Below are 16,752 nucleotides of genomic sequence, written 5' to 3' on the forward strand. Positions count from 1 at the left end.
AGGTGAGTTCTGAGCTTTAGAAAGGACTGACTTCGTGATTAATGATTTTAAAAAGAAAACATTATACAACCCATGGTGACCAGATCTGGCACGCCCCCCTTGCCAGGTGTTCCTGATTTTTTTAACTTAAAGTTAGCCTTTTTCTTAGTCGGAGCTTTGTGTGCACTGGTTGCCACTGCGTTTGTAAGGTAATGTTGTTTGGCCTTGCTTTTTTAAATATATATATATATATATATATATATATATATATATATATATATATATATATATATATATATATATATATATATATATATATAGATATAGATATAGATATATATATATATATATATATATATATATATATATATATATATAGTATATTGAGTTAATCTGTATGTGAAACGGTTCCTCTGCTTGGGCAAAGGGTTCACAAGTTAAAGATTTGCAGTTGGGGGATATGGGACGAGCGTTTGTGCAGCTGCAACCGACCACCTGAACATCCACTTTTCACCTTGCGAAAGCTTTTCACTTTTATTGACGGTTTCCAGGCTTATTGCTCCAGTTTTATTTTTCCAAATACCTTTCAGAGGTAATTATGTCATTTTATTTTCCTTTTTTTTCTTTTTGCAGATTCATACTTTATGCTAAAATAATTATTAAACACAGCGAAAAAGTATAATTTAGTATTTTTCCCCCCTGGTGAAAATTGAGGCTTTGTACCTTAATATTGTGCACATGTACTCTATACTCAGTGAAATTGGATTCAGTTTTATACGATTCTTTAAAAAAAAAATCTGCTTCCATTAACACATCTGAGTATGGCATTATCAGGTTAAGATACAGTACTGTGCAAAAATCTCGAGCCAGCCCACGTTTTATATTTTATTTCAATCCAGCTTTTAAATTTTGGTTCAAATTGTTAGAGGAGGTCAAGAGAGCGGTACAACAGCGAGTGTCTGCAGTCATCTGTAAAACAAGCTGGGGACTATGTCGTGGTTTAGGGATGAATTTCAGGAAGGGGTGGGGAGAACTTGTTAAAATTGAAGGAATTATGAATGTCGAAATGTGCTGTCAGCCTTAGCCAGTCAGAAAGCATGTGATTGGCAACAGCTACATTTTTCAGAAGTGATCACAAACACACTGCCAGTTCAGTAAAAACACACCTGGAAAGAAAACACAATGGATTAGCCTCCAAAGGCAGCCAATATCCAAAGAGGAGCTTTGCATGTCCTTCAAGAAGCCTGGAGAAGTATTCCTAAAGACTACTTCAAGAAATGACTGTGTTGGAGAATATTGACGTTCACGCTCGTTAGATTGGTATAAACTCAGCTTTTGCTTCATATTTCTGTATAAGTTTGCATGTTTTAGTAAATCACTGCACCTATTTCCCAGTTTTCCTTAGAAAATGTATAGAAGTGATGGGTGGATCAAGACTAGCTTGACGCTCACGGGAAATAGTCACATGTGGGTGAAACCTGAATGTATGGTGGATGATTCTGATCATGAATTCAGAACTCAAGTTAAACAGTAATTGTAACAGCATTATTAATTCACATTAGTAAGGCAGACTTAAAAGAAATCCAAGTTACAAAGCTTTGCAGTTCTTTGTTTTTTTTAAAAAAAAAAATACAGTGCACATGTGAAAAGGACAAAGGTCTAAGGTTAATCTCTAACACAAGAGCAAGTCTTAGACAGAACCTGACAGCAGAGCATGCTGTCCAACCTTGGATTAGTTGTAGTTATTGATATTTAACCCTTTACTTTGATTTTAAGTGTTTTAGTATTTGATATTTACTTTGTGTTTATAGTGTCAAGAAAGACCATAATGTTTAGGGCACATATGAGTGTGACAAGAATATGGCAGCTCATAGAAAAGAGGATGATGTCGTGCATCAGTGTGCGTGGGAAACTGCCCGGGCTTCAGCGTGCTGTTGGTAAGAATAATATTTGAGGGTCTCTCTTTTTTTTTTAAATATCAAAGATGATCAGTATCATTTTTTTCAATCTGTACATGCCTGAAGAGTGTCTGTATCAGAAGTTCTCGGTTTTATTTGTATGTGTGTGTATATATATGTTTGTTTGTTTTTTAACAGGTGAAGTTCGGAGGAAGAGCAGCTTTAGACAAAGCCCTTTGCTGTCAGCCGCTCCTGTTCGTGCGCTCATAGATGAACAGATCAGCATTAAAGGGCGTTTCCTGTCTCAAAATTATCCTGTCACAGTATGCGCACAAATGCACAGTGAGGAGGGAGATCTGTGGGAGGCGTTTGCTCATTATACAACAAATGCGAGCAGGAGCATCAACTGTGAGTGAAATACTCTTAAGTGCTGTTGGGTGACATAGTAGACAGTTTCTGTAATATATAGATGTCCACATAAATAAAAGCAGCTGGCATGTGGGACATATAAGCAGGGCAATAATGTTGAGATGCTCACTGTGCCAGTGGCAGGGTTTGACTTTTTTATTGTATTTAAAAACAAAATGGAGCAAAAAACAAACATGCTGAAATTAAATTGAACAAAGTGTTTGTCATTTTAATCTGCAAGCTGCAAGTAATTATTGATAAAAGTCACAGGTTAATATTTAATGTGTTTACTGTGGAGACATCCTGTGGCAGTCATGTTATATTAATTCACTTCAGTTCAATTTTATTTTATTTATATCGTGCACGCCATTTCTTATCAACAGTAGCTTCAAGGCACTTTATATTGTAGAAAGAAAATAATCAGACTCCGTTTTAACAAGGAGACAGTAAAGATTGTGTGAAGAGATATTAACCAGGCTTTTATGCAGGCAGTGTTTCATTTTATTTTTGTCTCTGTTCTTACCTGAATAGTGACCAGCGATCATTCAGTTGGAGGTTCTTATTTAGGCTGTGAGCCGATGGGACTCTTCTGGGCTTTGGAGCCTGCACTCAGAAGCAGAGAAGGTTTGAGGCAGGTTTCAAATCCAGCTGCCTCTTATGTTGCGCACTTAAAAATACAGCTAAAGGATTCTTTCATTCATTCTACATTTCTGGCTTCACTGACTGCTTCTTTCTCTGTGTAAATATAAATGCTGATCACAGGCTTAGGAAAAGAAACGTGGAGACGCCATACATAGTGAACATCTCCTTACTGGAGGGCCACACTTCACCCAGTGAGGGGCAGAGCACTGAGCTGGCAGCTGCAACCGTTGAGCGCTGGTACATGGCGCCAGGAGTGAGGAGAATAGAGATTCGTCAGAACAAAATTGTAGGAACATTATTCTTACCCCCTGGTGAGCGTTCACTGAAGTGGCATTTATTGGCAGTGCCTTAGTCAGCAGTCACTGAACTTCACATGCTGATTTCCTGCAGGCCCGGGCCCTTTTCCTGCTATGCTGGATCTGTGGGGAATGGGTGGAGGACTGTCGGAGTACCGCTCTGCACTTTTTGCCTCCAGGGGATTCGCGAGTCTTTCTGTTGCCTACATGGGGCACAAAGACTTACCTGGACCACCAGACATAATGAGTGTTGCCGATTTGTATTTCAAAGTAGGATAACTTTGTCTGAGTTTCAGTGTATAAGCACTGGATTTAACCTAACAGCCTTGTATTTGTTTGTAATGTTTTTGTCACTCTCTTAAAATGTTTTGTTTGGTCAGTCAGCCTTCCAGCTACTTCAAGATTACTGTCAGGTCGATGCAGACAGAATTGGGGTCATTGGCCTCTCCTTTGGAGTCTGTCTGACCCTTCGCATCGCCACTAGGATTGGTGTTAAAGTGCGTCCCAAACTCACCTGTTTTGAAATCTGCCGTATGATCATCACATTGTTATTTGCATATGAAAAATACAAATCTGATAGACAGGCAATTATGAATGACGTTAACATTCATTTGTTCCCCTTTCCAGCCATCATGTTTGATTTGTATTAACGGGCCAGTAGGAAGCCCGCTGTTAGATGAAGATGGCAAGACCAAAATGATTGAGAGGTAATGGCTGGTTACTTTAGATTCTACTCTCAAATCAAATCAAATCAAATCAAATCAAATCACTTTTATTGTCACATCACATGTGCAGGCACACTGGCACAGCACATGCGAGTGAAATTCTTGTGTGCGAGCCCCACAAGCAACAGAGATGTGCAAACACAACAACACAAACAAGCAAAATACAAGAATGGCCAACCTGAAACTAATAAATATATGTACAATATATAATAGTGTATGCATTTCTGGATGTGTATACTAAATATTTTCCTACGTGTGTGTGTGTGTGTGTGTGTGTGTGTGTGTGTGTGTGTGTGTGTGTGTGTGTGTGTATACACATTTTTACAAATTAAATAGTAAAAAATAATAATAATAATAATAATAATAATAATAATAATAATAATAATAAAATATATAAAATATACAGAGTTGAATATGTGCAAAACAAGTGGCATTTATATACAGTGTGGAGTGCATAATGTTCAAGTTCCAGTAGTGAAGCTGAGGTGTCTATGACGTGTTCAGCAGTCTGATGGCCTGATGGAAGAAGCTGTCTCTCAGTCTGCTGGTACGGGACCGGATCCAGTCTATTTGAACCATTCACTTCTGGTGTCACTTATAAGTACAGAGTACTTATAGATATTTCTTATTTTAATGTTGGTTTTGATTTCTGGACAGTGATGCTTTTTATTTTGATAGCATGGCCTCTGTACACCTCTCCAGTGGATTTTTAACAAAATCCCACATTAAGATGGGCAGTCTAACAAATTTTAAACATAAGGACTGATTATAATAGTGTACTTTGTGGCTCTCTTTTAATCTGGATAAATCATGGTGGTAACTTATGGTGAACCTGATTGGGGCAAGGTTATGTTGAGTTTCAGTGAAATTATGTGTTTACAGTATGCTTTAAGTGCAATATACAGCCCCAATTCCAAAACAGTTGGTGCAATGATTTGCACATTTCATAAACTCCTACTTTAGTCACAATGGAGCAAAGAAAATCTCTAAACTGAGAAAAATATGAAGTCTGCTTGAATTTGATAGCAGCGCTGTGTCTCAAATGTTAGGAAAGGGCTCATATTAGGAAAATTACTCTGCTACATTTGTGGGGTATTTGTTGACAATCATTTGAAATCAGTTAAACTAATTTGGCTTTGCTGTGGCAACAAACTAACAAGCACCCAACAAACTCTTTATTGGGTGTGTGGAGTGTGTCAGACCTGGGTAACATTTAATTACAGATGATATGTTGTACTTAATTTCATGACCTTTTTCCTTTTCCTTGCCATGCTTTTCTTTCCCAGTCATTCTGGTACAGAATAATCTTGACCCATAAAAGCCATCTGCTGATTGCACACATTAACGGTGATACGACTGTATCTGTCGAGTGATCTTGACTTGGTTAGGTGTTGTGAAGTTCTTTTTTTTTAACCATGGAAATAATTCTGTGATGCACTTTAGCTGCAGGTTTTTGCTACCTCTCTCGTAAATTTGTTTTGATTTTGCAACAGTTAATGAAATGCTCTCGTAAAACCTAATGAATTCTACTTGAAAGTCTTAACTTCAATCATATTGAGTCTTTAAACTCCAGTGTGGTGATGTACCTTACAAAAGTATATTGTGGTCCAAAAACATAATTGTAACCTGGACTTTTATCTAGTTCAGGGTCCTCCGTCTACTCCAGGGCTGACATAGTAATCGCTGTTTTTAAGATTTTCATGAGTAGATGTTAACAAACAGTACCATCTCTGTCCTGTTCTGCTCTTTAAGTGACCAGAAACATTGGGAGCTCGATGATCGAGGCCGTGTGAGTTTCAGACATGTCTCTCTGCCGGATAATCTGCCCGCTGAGAACAAACAGAAGGTTCTTCTCTGCCCATCACACATGCATAGAGAAGCACATGTGTATAGAGCTCAGTAATCTCTGCTCTTTATTGTTTGTTTTTTTGTTTGTTTTGTTTTCTCTTATTTTCTTTTTGTAGGTAAAGAACATCACCTGTCCTCTCATGTACATAGTGGGTGAAGACGATCTGTGTGCTGCAAGCACAGAGAATGCAGATGTGGTAAATTAACTTATTTTACTTTAATTACAATTACAGATTACATTTTAAATGTTATGTTGTCCTGTATATATTATTTGGAGACTCTTGATGTCTACTGAAATGTATTAAAACACTCTAAGAATACAACAGTCATTTATAGTCACCTGAATGCAGTTTTGTATATTGTCTGTGTGGACTGACTGCACACTGTTTCATTGTTTACTCTGATCGCTGGTCATCAGATTGAGGAGGCCCTGAGGTCTGCAGGTAAATCCCAGCTGTTTACCCGCTTGTCATATCCCGGTGCCGGTCACCTGATCGAGCCACCCTACGCACCGTGTGCAAGAGTGTCTCTATGGAGAGCCAAACCAGAGAAATGTGAGCTTAAGTTTTCCTCTCATTGTATTTTATTAAGAATACAATATATAATGGTAAATAAATTTGCAGTTGGTTGTTTTTGGGTTTTTTTGTTTGTTTGTTTTTCTTCCCTGCAGTATTCACTCTGTGGGGAGGTCACCCCGCACCCCACGCTGCTGCTCAAGAAGATTCCTGGAAGAGGATCCTAGAGTTTATGGAAACCCATCTGAGGCGGTGAATCTCCACATGGACAATAATCCATCGTTAACATGATTCTGAAATCCTGCATTTGTTTGAGCTGTGAAAGATGTCCTACGACTGGTGTGCAACTTGGGTTTTAAAAAATAAATAAATAAATAAAACTCATTTAAAAACTATTTGGGCCACAAGAGGTCGCTGTTTGGTTGCTATCAAAACAGCCAGTTCAGTATGAGTCAGTCTGCACCGTACAAAGGAAAAGAAAGCTTTCAGCAGTTTAGACCCACAGATGTTGGGCTGTCAGGTACAGCTGTGCCTATACTACTCAACAAGTAGTATAGGTGTTAATTTTCTTAGCTGGACTGCATTACATGTACACACACGTCTGTTATTTGTCTTTCTAAAAGATGGAACCAGTCAGCTTGGCCTTTCCTCCTATTTCTCAGTTTGTGTATCCTCGTTTCCTTTCCTCACCTTTTTGACTCCTCACAAGGGGAGAGAGGAGTGTGTAATCAAAACAAAAAAAAAGACGTCCTTGCTTCAGAGGGCATGTTGTGAAGCAGCATCTGTTAAACATGTCTCAGTACTGCTGTAGCTTATCGATTCTGTCAGATGAGCATAAATGTTTAGTAATGACAGACAAATATGTGGAAGTATCATACGTTTATATATTTTTGTTTCTCAAATACATATTCCACACATGCTATATTAGAAACTCACCAGCCATTTTATTAGGTATACATTGGTGGTGTCCGTTTGGACCCTCTTTTGCCTTCATTACTACATTAATTCTTTGAAACAGATTCAACAAGGTGCTGGAAACATGCCTCAGAGATCTTGATATGATAGTGCCACACAGTTGCTGCAGATTTGTTGGCTGCACATCCATGATGCAAATTTTGTGTTCCACCACATCCCAAAGGTGGATTGAGGTCGGGTGACTGTGGAGGCCTTTTGAGGACACTGAACTCATGTTCAAGATTCTAGTCTGAGACAATCTGCGCTTTATGACATTTTGTTTTCCTCCTACAAGCAGCCATCAGGAGATGGGTACACAGCAGTCATAAAGGGATCGACAGGTTCGGCAACAATACACTGGTATGCTGTAGTGTTTAAACCCAATTGGTACTAAATAGCCAAAACTGTGCCAAAAAATATCCCCACACTATTTCACCACCACCAGCCTGAACTGCAGGATCCATAGATCTAAAAGTTCATCTTGCTTACATCACATTCGGACTCTACCGTCCAAATGTCACAGTTGAAATCTACTCTCATCAGATCAGGCAACATTTTTCAGTCTTCCATTGTGGCCTCAGCTGATAGGAGTAGTCGTCTGCTGCTGTAGTTTATCTGCTTCAAGGTTTGAGGTTTCATTTTGTGCCTTGAGAGATGCTGTGCTTTGGTTGTAAAGAGGGAGTTACTGCTGCCTTCCTGTTAGCGCAAATCAATCTGGCCATTCTTCTCTGACAGAACTTAAAAGGTCAATGTCTACATATTTAAATCTGTTGAGTTGCTGCCTTGTGATTGGCTTATTAGATATTTGTGTTAATGAGCAGCTGAATAGGTGTACCTAATAAAGTGACTGGTAAGTGTATTCAGCAAACATTTCCATACTAACAAAAAGTATCAAACTGCATGACTAATAAGAGTCTCCCAGTCTCACAAAAAACAAAACATACTTTCTTTAAATGAGTAATTCATGTGCATGCAAACTATTTCTGTTGCTTTGGAATAAACAGTTCATTGCAAGCAGAGGTGACCATGGCGATGAGGGCAATGAACTCTTTGAAGTCGATCTCCAAATCTCCGTTCTGGTCGAGGTCAGCGAAGAGTTTATCCAGTGTGTCCTTCTCCTTGATTTTCTGTTTAGCAGGAAAATTGCATTAAAGTTCATCATTAGTAGTAAATGGACAGTATATTTAATAACACTGATAAATCTGTAGCATCACCACTAACTCTACTAGGCTTAAATCTTAATTACACCGGAATAGAAGGAAAATTGTTAGTTATCTAATATATTTTTAATATCTCTGAGACTCAGCTGTGCAGCGTGTCAACGCTTGAAAAGGAAGCAAATAAAAATCCACTACAGCCCCAAGCAACCTTAGTTAGTTGTACATGCTTTGCTCGTATAAATTTTAAATCCATCAATAATGTTTGTGAAATTCTGTGCAGTTTTTTTCTTATTTAAATACACACTGTGCTGCGTGCCAACAAATTGATGCATGCTTATTATTGTTGTCATAAACACACCCGCTTTGCAGAAGATATCTTACCACTATGAAATTATTCATCTCATTGTTGATAAGTTCTTTAAGGTCTGCTTTCTTCAGATTGCACTTCTGACCCGAGTATTGGTGGAAAGTTTGGATAATAGTGATCATGCTGCTCTCCAGGTCTGACATAGCATCCTTTGTGGCCTGAGACAAACAATTTGAATCAGTTCCCGTTCTTTTGTCTCGCCACACAAAGAAGTTAATTGTCCGTCTGTTGGATTTTCTTCATTAAATACACTATAAGCATGCATTAATAACAGCATATTTGTATCCTGATCTTGTAGGACAACATTTAAAGAAAAATCTGTTTTGCATAGGGAGCATTTTGTCTTTCTTACCTCCATCTGTAGAACCTCCTCTGTCTTCCAGGGATCTTCAGTGTGACTGAAGGCTTTTCGAGCTGCGACTTCTCTGCCTCGCTCAAATTACCTCGCACACTAAACTGTATTGATCAATCGTCTCACACTCACCATGTAATGCACAACTAATGGATCCTAGTGGTCAAAGCTTCAACCAAGAACCATTTGCCTGTAAAGTGTGTGTGCAGTAGTCTTTATGTGAGCAATATACTGTATGCATTTTTATTTATTTATTTTTTTCAGCACTTAGCTTAACATGAGGCTTAAATGAAGGCTAACCTCAGATGAGCACATAATGGATACTTTGCTGAGAACCATGAGGTCACAAGTAACAGAAAGTCAAGAACTACAAGAGACTTTAAAAGTGTTAAATATCTGCAGATCTGCATCTCAGTGAGATTTCTTTGAGCTCAAATGAAGGCCAGTAATATCTGACAGTGTCTGATAAGAGTAAATAATTATTAGTCACCAAGCAAGATTTTGTCCTTATGCAAAAGAGAGAATTCAGTTGCTTTATGTGATGTAATCTAATTTACAGATGCAACTATTTGCATTTGTCTTAAGGCTCTAAAGCAGTTGTGAAAAACCGATCCCAGTGAACTGCCATACGTGTCACATGGAGATAGTACAGTAAGAGCTTCAGTTGTATTCTTAACTCAGTGCTGTGTTTGGGGTCTTAACAGGAAGAGATGCTGGAATTGCCTGTGCCTTCCCATTAAAGGAGCTCTAAAGAGTTCAAATGGAAATCCATTTCATTACAGTAAGAATATGGCTATACGATACAGCATAAAAAAAGCATGACAGAGAACTAATGTGCTCCACAAAGGCAGATGGGGTGGTGGGGGCGAGTTTCTTATAAATTAGACATGATTACTGGGGGCATTGCTGGGGCTTAATCAATAAATTGCATTATATTGTAGCGAATATGGTCTGGAAATGTACAACATGCTTTTCCTATCAGTATATTAGTATAATTAGTATATCAGTATGATTTTCCACCCTTGTACCTCCTGGAAGAAAAAACAAGGTCCAGATTATTCACATGTTGAATACACTCAGCGAATTAGTCAGTAATATAAAAATATTAATTTAAAACAGAAGCATTTTATGTTCATAAACAGTGTAGTTTCAGTTCATTTCTAATGACCTGGATTCAACATAACCTCGTTTCACATTATTTAAGAAATATCATTAAAAAAAACAAGAACGTCCTCAAGAAGATGTTTAAATAAAGCTCCATTATCAATACCTATCACATGCAAATTGAGTACCTCTTTTTCAACAATACTTGTCCAAAAATACACAAAGGACAACTTACAGTGCTGTGAACAATTCTTGAGTCATTCCTCATTTCTTTATATTTTGCTTCCACGGAGCAGTTTTTTAAATTGGTCTTGAGCAATAATTCTTCAAGTTTTCTGGAGGCCTTTCGAAGTCTTTGCACGCTGGCTGATTTTTCCGACCACTGTCAGAGGACTCTTTGTTTTGTTTTGTTTTTTCTTAAGCCACTTAACCCTCACTTATGTGTCATTCCAGAATAAAAAAGACGAAAATCAAGGGATGAAACGAAAGAATCAGTTTTAAATTGTAAAAATTGACCCGGTTTGAGGTGTTGATTTCAGATTTTTGTTTTTTAGTTTTACTCGTATTTATTTGTGGCTTGTATTGCATTGATACTTTTATTTTGTATTGGAATTTGAAATCGATTTATTAAACATTATTTATTTATTTTCATTTTATTTCTTTGTTCAGCACTTGGTCAGAGCGTAGGTTGCTCATCCATCGTATTTTTGATTTATACAGTAATACATTTTCTTTGTAGAACTCTGGTTTGCGGTTTTGACATGCATTTATGATTCCCGAAATATGATCTCGAGTTTTACATTTGCACTTGAACGCACCGCTCCCCCCCCAACTTGTTGTCCGCTCCTTGAAAACCCTACACGCCGTGCGTCACGTAGCTGCGCGCATGTCTGAACCTTGTATTTGTCAGCCTAGATGTGAGGGTGCCGTCCGCCCTTCTTCGATCGGAAACTCGCACTGACGTAAAGAAGCCAGAGCAGGCAGTTCTACGGGTTAATTAAGAGCTTTAAAACCGTAATTTACACCAAGTCCACGCCTTTTTTTTTTTCGTTTTTGCTTCTTGTCTCCTGGAAACATCCTCGTTTGGTGACTGGAGCACTAACAAAAAAAAACCCCACAGGTAATGAGAAGAGGGACACACGAGAGGAAAAGAGGCAGTTTTTAACCTGGTGTTTAGTAGGCTTTCATTTATTCCACTCTAGTTTTTCTTCGCATTCGTATTCCTTTGCTCGTAAATACCTCGTTAAACCTCAGCTGACCTTTTTGGCAGCGGTTTATCGGAGAGCTCTGTACAATTATATTTATTTGTAAATATTTATATAATTGAGCTTAAACTGATGCTTTTTTTCCCCATATCCGGAAAAGAGGCTGTCTTGCTGTTTAAGATTACTAATAGCATTCAAAGGTGTCTTATTGGCACTGAGTAGTGATTAATGCAGACCTAATTGCTGCTTTTTGGTATTTCCCTCCTAAGACTGTGACTAAGATGGTGACTGTTGATTTTTTTTTTTTTTTTTTTTTGTGGTGGTGGTGTTTTTGTTTTTTGTTGTTGTTGTTTTTTATTAAGTGTTTCATACTTTCGAAGTCGTAATCTGCAGATTTGGCCTTATTATCCCTGAAACTTGCTGCATAGTCACATCACTCTCTCACACTCACTTCTTTCAGAAGTGCCCTGTTTTCATTTTGAGTCTATAATTAGCCTAGTGTGCAAGCTGTGACCGCCCTCATCTCTTTTTCTCTCCCACACTCGTACACACACTTTCCTTCTTTTGGTCGGTTTCACTGAACTCTCTGCTCTTCTTTCTCTGTTCAGGCATGGCTGATCTGCTGAGGCTGCTGCTCAAGGTGGCTGAAAAGGCTGCTAACGTGGCTCGGGTCTGCAGGCAGGAGGCTCCCCTCTTCCAGCTCCTTGTGCAAGAAAAGACCGGAGATGACAAGAACAAGAAGTTCGTCCAAGACTTCAAGACGCTCGCCGATGTGGTGATTCAGGAGATGATCCGGCATGATGTTGGCGCTCAGGTAAGGACAAGTCTTTGTGAAGCCGGCCAAGATCAGACCGCATGTTGCATTGTAATTGTGTCATTTTTCTTTTGTCCAGTTCCCTGACATGGCTGAATTCATTCATGGCGAGGAGTCTAACAAGTTTGAAAACGGGCTTGGTAATTTCTTAATATTATACATAACACACTACACCCTGGGCCAAGAACAACAGCTTTTGCTCTAGGGCACTTTTGTAGTCTAATTTGAGCATCACTAATGCCTCTTTTCACCTGCCAGATCTAGAACTCCTTCCCTACATTAGATAGAGTTACTTAAAGCTGGGCTGGGCACCTTAAAATTCCCAAAATTGGAACCACTGATGTCTACAAGTTGTTAAAAAATAATAATATTTGTTTCTAAAAAGCATTTTAAGAGCAACAGGACAATCTGATCCAATGCTGTGCTGTTACAGATGTGCACACCTTGAATCCTCCATGCACTCTAATGAGTCCTGTGTATGAGTTTGTCAGGTGTGCCTCAGGATTATTCTGGGGGAGCCCCAGCTGTGCTTTTGTCTCAGGAGTGCAGATTCATAAATATAACATCCAGCATTAAGATGTGCTGTGTAATAATAACCATGATGATAATCAGCCTACCTTCATATTAAAATCTAGAGGAGCTAAATATACACTTGGCAAATGATCTTTACTTTAATCTATGAGTACATAGTGAAGACATTAATATGTTGCTGTCTAAATATTTACCATGGCTGCACCTTGCACATTAGAAACATTTGAAGTGGTTTGTTGTAAAGTAATCAAAGTCTCTGTCTCTGCCACCAGGAGAGAGTGTGATAGTCACGGTTTGTAGCACAGCGGAGGAGACGGCGGCGTTGCTGGCCACCGTGCTTGACGGTGACCACACAGCAGCTTCTCTGCTGGCTAAAGCCATCCACCAAGACCCGGCGACCGTCGAGGCAAACACTGATGGCCTGACTGTTTCCCTCAGCCCCTCTGAGCTCGGCATCTGGATCGATCCCATAGGTGAAGAGCTCACCTCTTACCACAATCCCATTCAGCATTCATGTCGGAGCTCAGTTTGTCTTTATTGTGCTTTTTTTTTTTTTTTTTTTTTTAAATACTCTAGATGCTACCAGCCAGTACATACAGGGCCGAGAGAAGGAGCTGGAGGAAGGCCGCTTGTCTCCATCGGGTCTGCACTGTGCGTTGGTTCTCATCGGCGTTTACCTGCGGAGCACAGGCGAGCCCATCATGGGCGTCATCAATCAGCCGTTTCACCACAAAGATCCAGCAGGCGGGGGGTGAGTAATAGGGATGGGTATTGATAAGATTTTCACGATTCTGATTCCATTTTCGATTCTGTTTAACGATTCGATTCTTTATCGATTCTCTTATTGATTCTTTTTTTAAAAAGGAGAACACTAAGGTCGATTAGCTTAGAACTTTGTTTTATATCTTCTCTTTGAACAAGATAGAAATTGAGTAACATGGCCTTACAAACCCAACAGTGAGATCTTAAGAGATCCACAGGCTACGGCTCTTCAATGGGGTGTCACAGGGTCCCCAAGAAAAAAAATTGTAAATGTAAAATAATAAAATAAATATTCTTCTGTAGCAATATCAAAGTATAACATAAATTATTCTGTAGCAATTACACAAGAATATCCAGTAATGTCCCTGCCTACAATTAAACACATTCACTTACCGAAAATCGGAGGCATGTGCTGCAAATGGGTTCAAGCCTTTTACCACAAACTTAGTCACTGCTCGGTGACATTCGTCTATCCTGGCCTGAAAGGAGACGCTACCGGTAGACTGCAGCGAGAACTGCCAGCATCTGAGCCAGACTCTGTCTCTCTCATCATGGTCACCTAAATGCACAGTAATAGCAGGTTTTGTAATAAGGCAGATCGCGCTAACATAATATGCACTGTTAGTTGATTATTTACCTGCCGCATTAACGGGAGAGGACGTGCAAACGTTACCGCTGCTGCTGGGTTGAGATTCACGAGTCCGGAGCGGAATTAAAAACACGACATTCATTTAAGGTCATCACGTGTTTTGTGAGCAAATGCTTTTGCATATTTGTAGTGGTTCCTCCCTTAAATGAAATATCTACTTTGCAAGTATTGCAAGTTGCCCTGTTGTCATCTGTTCTCGATAAGTATAACCAAACTTTTGAGCGTTTGAGCCGCCATGTTTCCTGCCAGGTAAATGACGCTCCGCAACATGGTGACGTCATTCGGGGCGACTGGAATCGATAAAGGAATCGTTTGCAAAAATGGCAAACAATTCCAAGGAATTGAAACAGTGGGAACCGGTTCTCAACAAGAACCGGTTTTCGATACCCATCCCTAGTGAGTAATCACTAAAAAGCGATGCATGCTCACACACCCTGGTAAGGAAGTTAATGTTGTTTTTGGTTGCTGGTGATGGTCGTTCTCTTTACCCATAAATGGCCTCCTTGACTCCGTGCTCAAACCAGCGTTCCTCCCTGTCTGCGATGTGCACTTCCTCATCATTTAAAGAGTGGTCTCTGGACTGTAGGTGTAAATAGACTGCCGAGTTCAGGCCTGATTAGGTAGGATTGGACTAAGTGGATGGCACAACACAGCTCTCCCGTGTTGTGCCATCCACTTAGTCGACAATCCTCCTGGCACTTCACCACGTATACTATATTACTCGAGTCACAGCAATGTTTCTTCTTCTATCTCCACTTTGGCAGGGTTAAACATTAAGTTGCTACATTTTGCTGGACTTTATATTATCTATGCAACAACCTCTGGAGGTGAAAAGCCAGTAAATATTAAAACGCCCAAGTTAAGAAAAAAAAAAAGTATCTTTACGGGCTCTTACAATAAATTAATTTGATCTCTATAATTCCCCCTGCTACAGCAGCTGTATTGCTGTAGAAAGCTCACCTCTTTAAATTTCACCAAAGCTTGCATGATGCAGAATTCAGAGGAATTCGATTCAACAAAATAAAATTCACGTAGAATGATGGTAGAAACGGGGAAATGCATGAGTCTTTAGTTTCCTGTGCACACAGAATGCACAGGAAATGCCGTCCTGTAACCTGCATAGTTTGAGGTTTAAACATTTTTATTCTATCCCACATAAGCATAATCTTCCCTACATTTCCATCCCTCTCTATGAAGGTTGTTTTCTACATTTACCTTTTACTTTCTTCAGCAGATTAGACGATTACAGAAAAACTACACATTTCATATTAACCTCACCCTACTGCAGCTAAATATTAACAGATTGACGGGTTTGAGCAGATGCCATGCATGTCACAGGAAACTTCACACTGTGTTTAGGTGATGGTGTGACATGATGAAGCTTCTGAGCCTCAAAGTAAGATATTCTCACTTTACTCCCGATTCTCTGCAGGTGGAAGGGAAGGCATTTCTGGGGCGTGTCCTGGGACGGCATTAACATCTGCTCTGTGTCCCAGCCGAAAGATGGAGAGGATCGAGGGCTGTCTGTGGTGCTGAGCTCCAGTGAGAAGCAGGTGGTAAAAGGTGTGCTAGCCTTGCTCTGCAGCTCTGACAAGCTGATGTACGCCTCTGGAGCCGGCTACAAGATCCTGTGTGTCATTGAGGGCCTGGCTGATGTTTACATCCTCTCAGAGGGAAGCACCTTTAAGTGGGACTCCTGCGCTCCTCACGCCCTGCTCCGAGCACTCGGTGGGGGGGTGGTGGACTTGACTAAGCGTCTACAGATGACCAGTGAAGGACAGGATCACACAGCAGAACTGACCTATCATGAGCCTGACACTGAGTGCAAAGGAGCTGACCGCTGGGCTAACCGTGGCGGCCTGGTGGCTTATCGAGACTGTTCAAAGCTCAACACTGTCATCGCAGCTCTGAAGGGCAAGCTGTAGATGATGGAAGAGCAGATGTAGCCGGCACGATCTGAAGCATTTATACACATGATCATGTTTTCGATATTAGGCAAGGAAAATTATGGGTGTAGAGGTTGAAATATTTAATTCATAAATGATACAGTCTTCTTCTTAACCAGATGCTTATGCAGTCGTGTGTGTGTGTGTATATATATCGCAAAGTGACAATCAGCTTTGAGCCAAATTATATTTGCAAATGTTTGAATTTCAGTCAAAGATGGAGCTGAGACTGATTCCAACTTTTGTAAAGGAAAATAAAGTTTGGATTAAAAGCTCCAAACATTTAGTTTCCAGGCATCTTTATGATGTCATCAAAGGTTGATTAAGCTGGTGCTTGAGAATAAAGAAGCTCCACCTGCCTACTGTTCAAACCTTCTATTTGTGAGGACCAGCCAATCAGGATAAAGTTGGCTTAAAGGGAAAGGAGCTAATTTGGCTTGTTTGACAGTGAATACAACATAAACGAGGTTTATTTCAGACTGTTAACTTTGAACTGAAAATAAACACAGGGGTGAAAGAAGCAAGAGGGACACGATCCTTGCAGGACAATTGGCACTTGGGTTATGAAAAAGGAGAAAGCAAAACAAATGTGATGTT

The 16,752-nt window shown here is 39.7% G+C and overlaps 3 protein-coding genes across 5 annotated transcripts; 2 read left to right on the forward strand and 1 right to left on the reverse strand.

Moving 5' to 3' along the window:
* Positions 1 to 1,807: 1,807 nt before the first annotated feature.
* On the forward strand, positions 1,808 to 6,659 carry LOC146574227 (peroxisomal succinyl-coenzyme A thioesterase-like). 3 transcript variants are annotated; one of them, XM_085275543.1, is made up of 11 exons: positions 1,808 to 1,890; positions 2,062 to 2,285; positions 2,817 to 2,916; positions 3,048 to 3,238; positions 3,318 to 3,493; positions 3,604 to 3,720; positions 3,851 to 3,930; positions 5,701 to 5,794; positions 5,913 to 5,993; positions 6,215 to 6,350; positions 6,467 to 6,659. In XM_085275543.1, exons 1-11 carry the CDS (start codon positions 1,808 to 1,810, stop codon positions 6,565 to 6,567), a joined length of 1,383 nt encoding a protein of 460 aa, XP_085131669.1. In that variant the 3' UTR covers positions 6,568 to 6,659. The 3 variants fall into 3 exon arrangements, with proteins under 3 accessions (XP_085131669.1, XP_085131668.1, XP_085131667.1); XM_085275542.1 differs by lacking the exon at positions 1,808 to 1,890 and having other exon boundaries at positions 1,902 to 2,285; XM_085275541.1 differs by lacking the exon at positions 1,808 to 1,890 and having other exon boundaries at positions 1,902 to 2,285; positions 6,215 to 6,659.
* A 1,535-nt stretch (positions 6,660 to 8,194) lies between these two features.
* Positions 8,195 to 9,231, reverse strand: LOC146574228 (protein S100-B-like). The gene is made up of 3 exons (XM_085275545.1): positions 9,145 to 9,231; positions 8,807 to 8,950; positions 8,195 to 8,392 (listed from the first exon to the last, which is right to left on the reverse strand). Exons 1-3 carry the CDS (start codon positions 9,148 to 9,150, stop codon positions 8,243 to 8,245), a joined length of 300 nt encoding a protein of 99 aa, XP_085131671.1. The 5' UTR covers positions 9,151 to 9,231; the 3' UTR covers positions 8,195 to 8,242.
* A 1,886-nt stretch (positions 9,232 to 11,117) lies between these two features.
* On the forward strand, positions 11,118 to 16,514 carry inpp1 (inositol polyphosphate-1-phosphatase). Its single transcript, XM_085273713.1, has 6 exons — positions 11,118 to 11,368; positions 12,062 to 12,267; positions 12,347 to 12,407; positions 13,071 to 13,271; positions 13,375 to 13,549; positions 15,642 to 16,514. Exons 2-6 carry the CDS (start codon positions 12,064 to 12,066, stop codon positions 16,132 to 16,134), a joined length of 1,134 nt encoding a protein of 377 aa, XP_085129839.1. The 5' UTR covers positions 11,118 to 11,368; positions 12,062 to 12,063; the 3' UTR covers positions 16,135 to 16,514.
* Positions 16,515 to 16,752: the final 238 nt, after the last annotated feature.

This window comes from Mchenga conophoros, linkage group LG5 (assembly GCF_057382185.1).
Source record: "Mchenga conophoros isolate Kocher_MC1m ecotype Shallow Benthic linkage group LG5, M_conophoros_male_GT1.1, whole genome shotgun sequence".
Taxonomy (NCBI): domain Eukaryota; kingdom Metazoa; phylum Chordata; class Actinopteri; order Cichliformes; family Cichlidae; genus Mchenga; species Mchenga conophoros.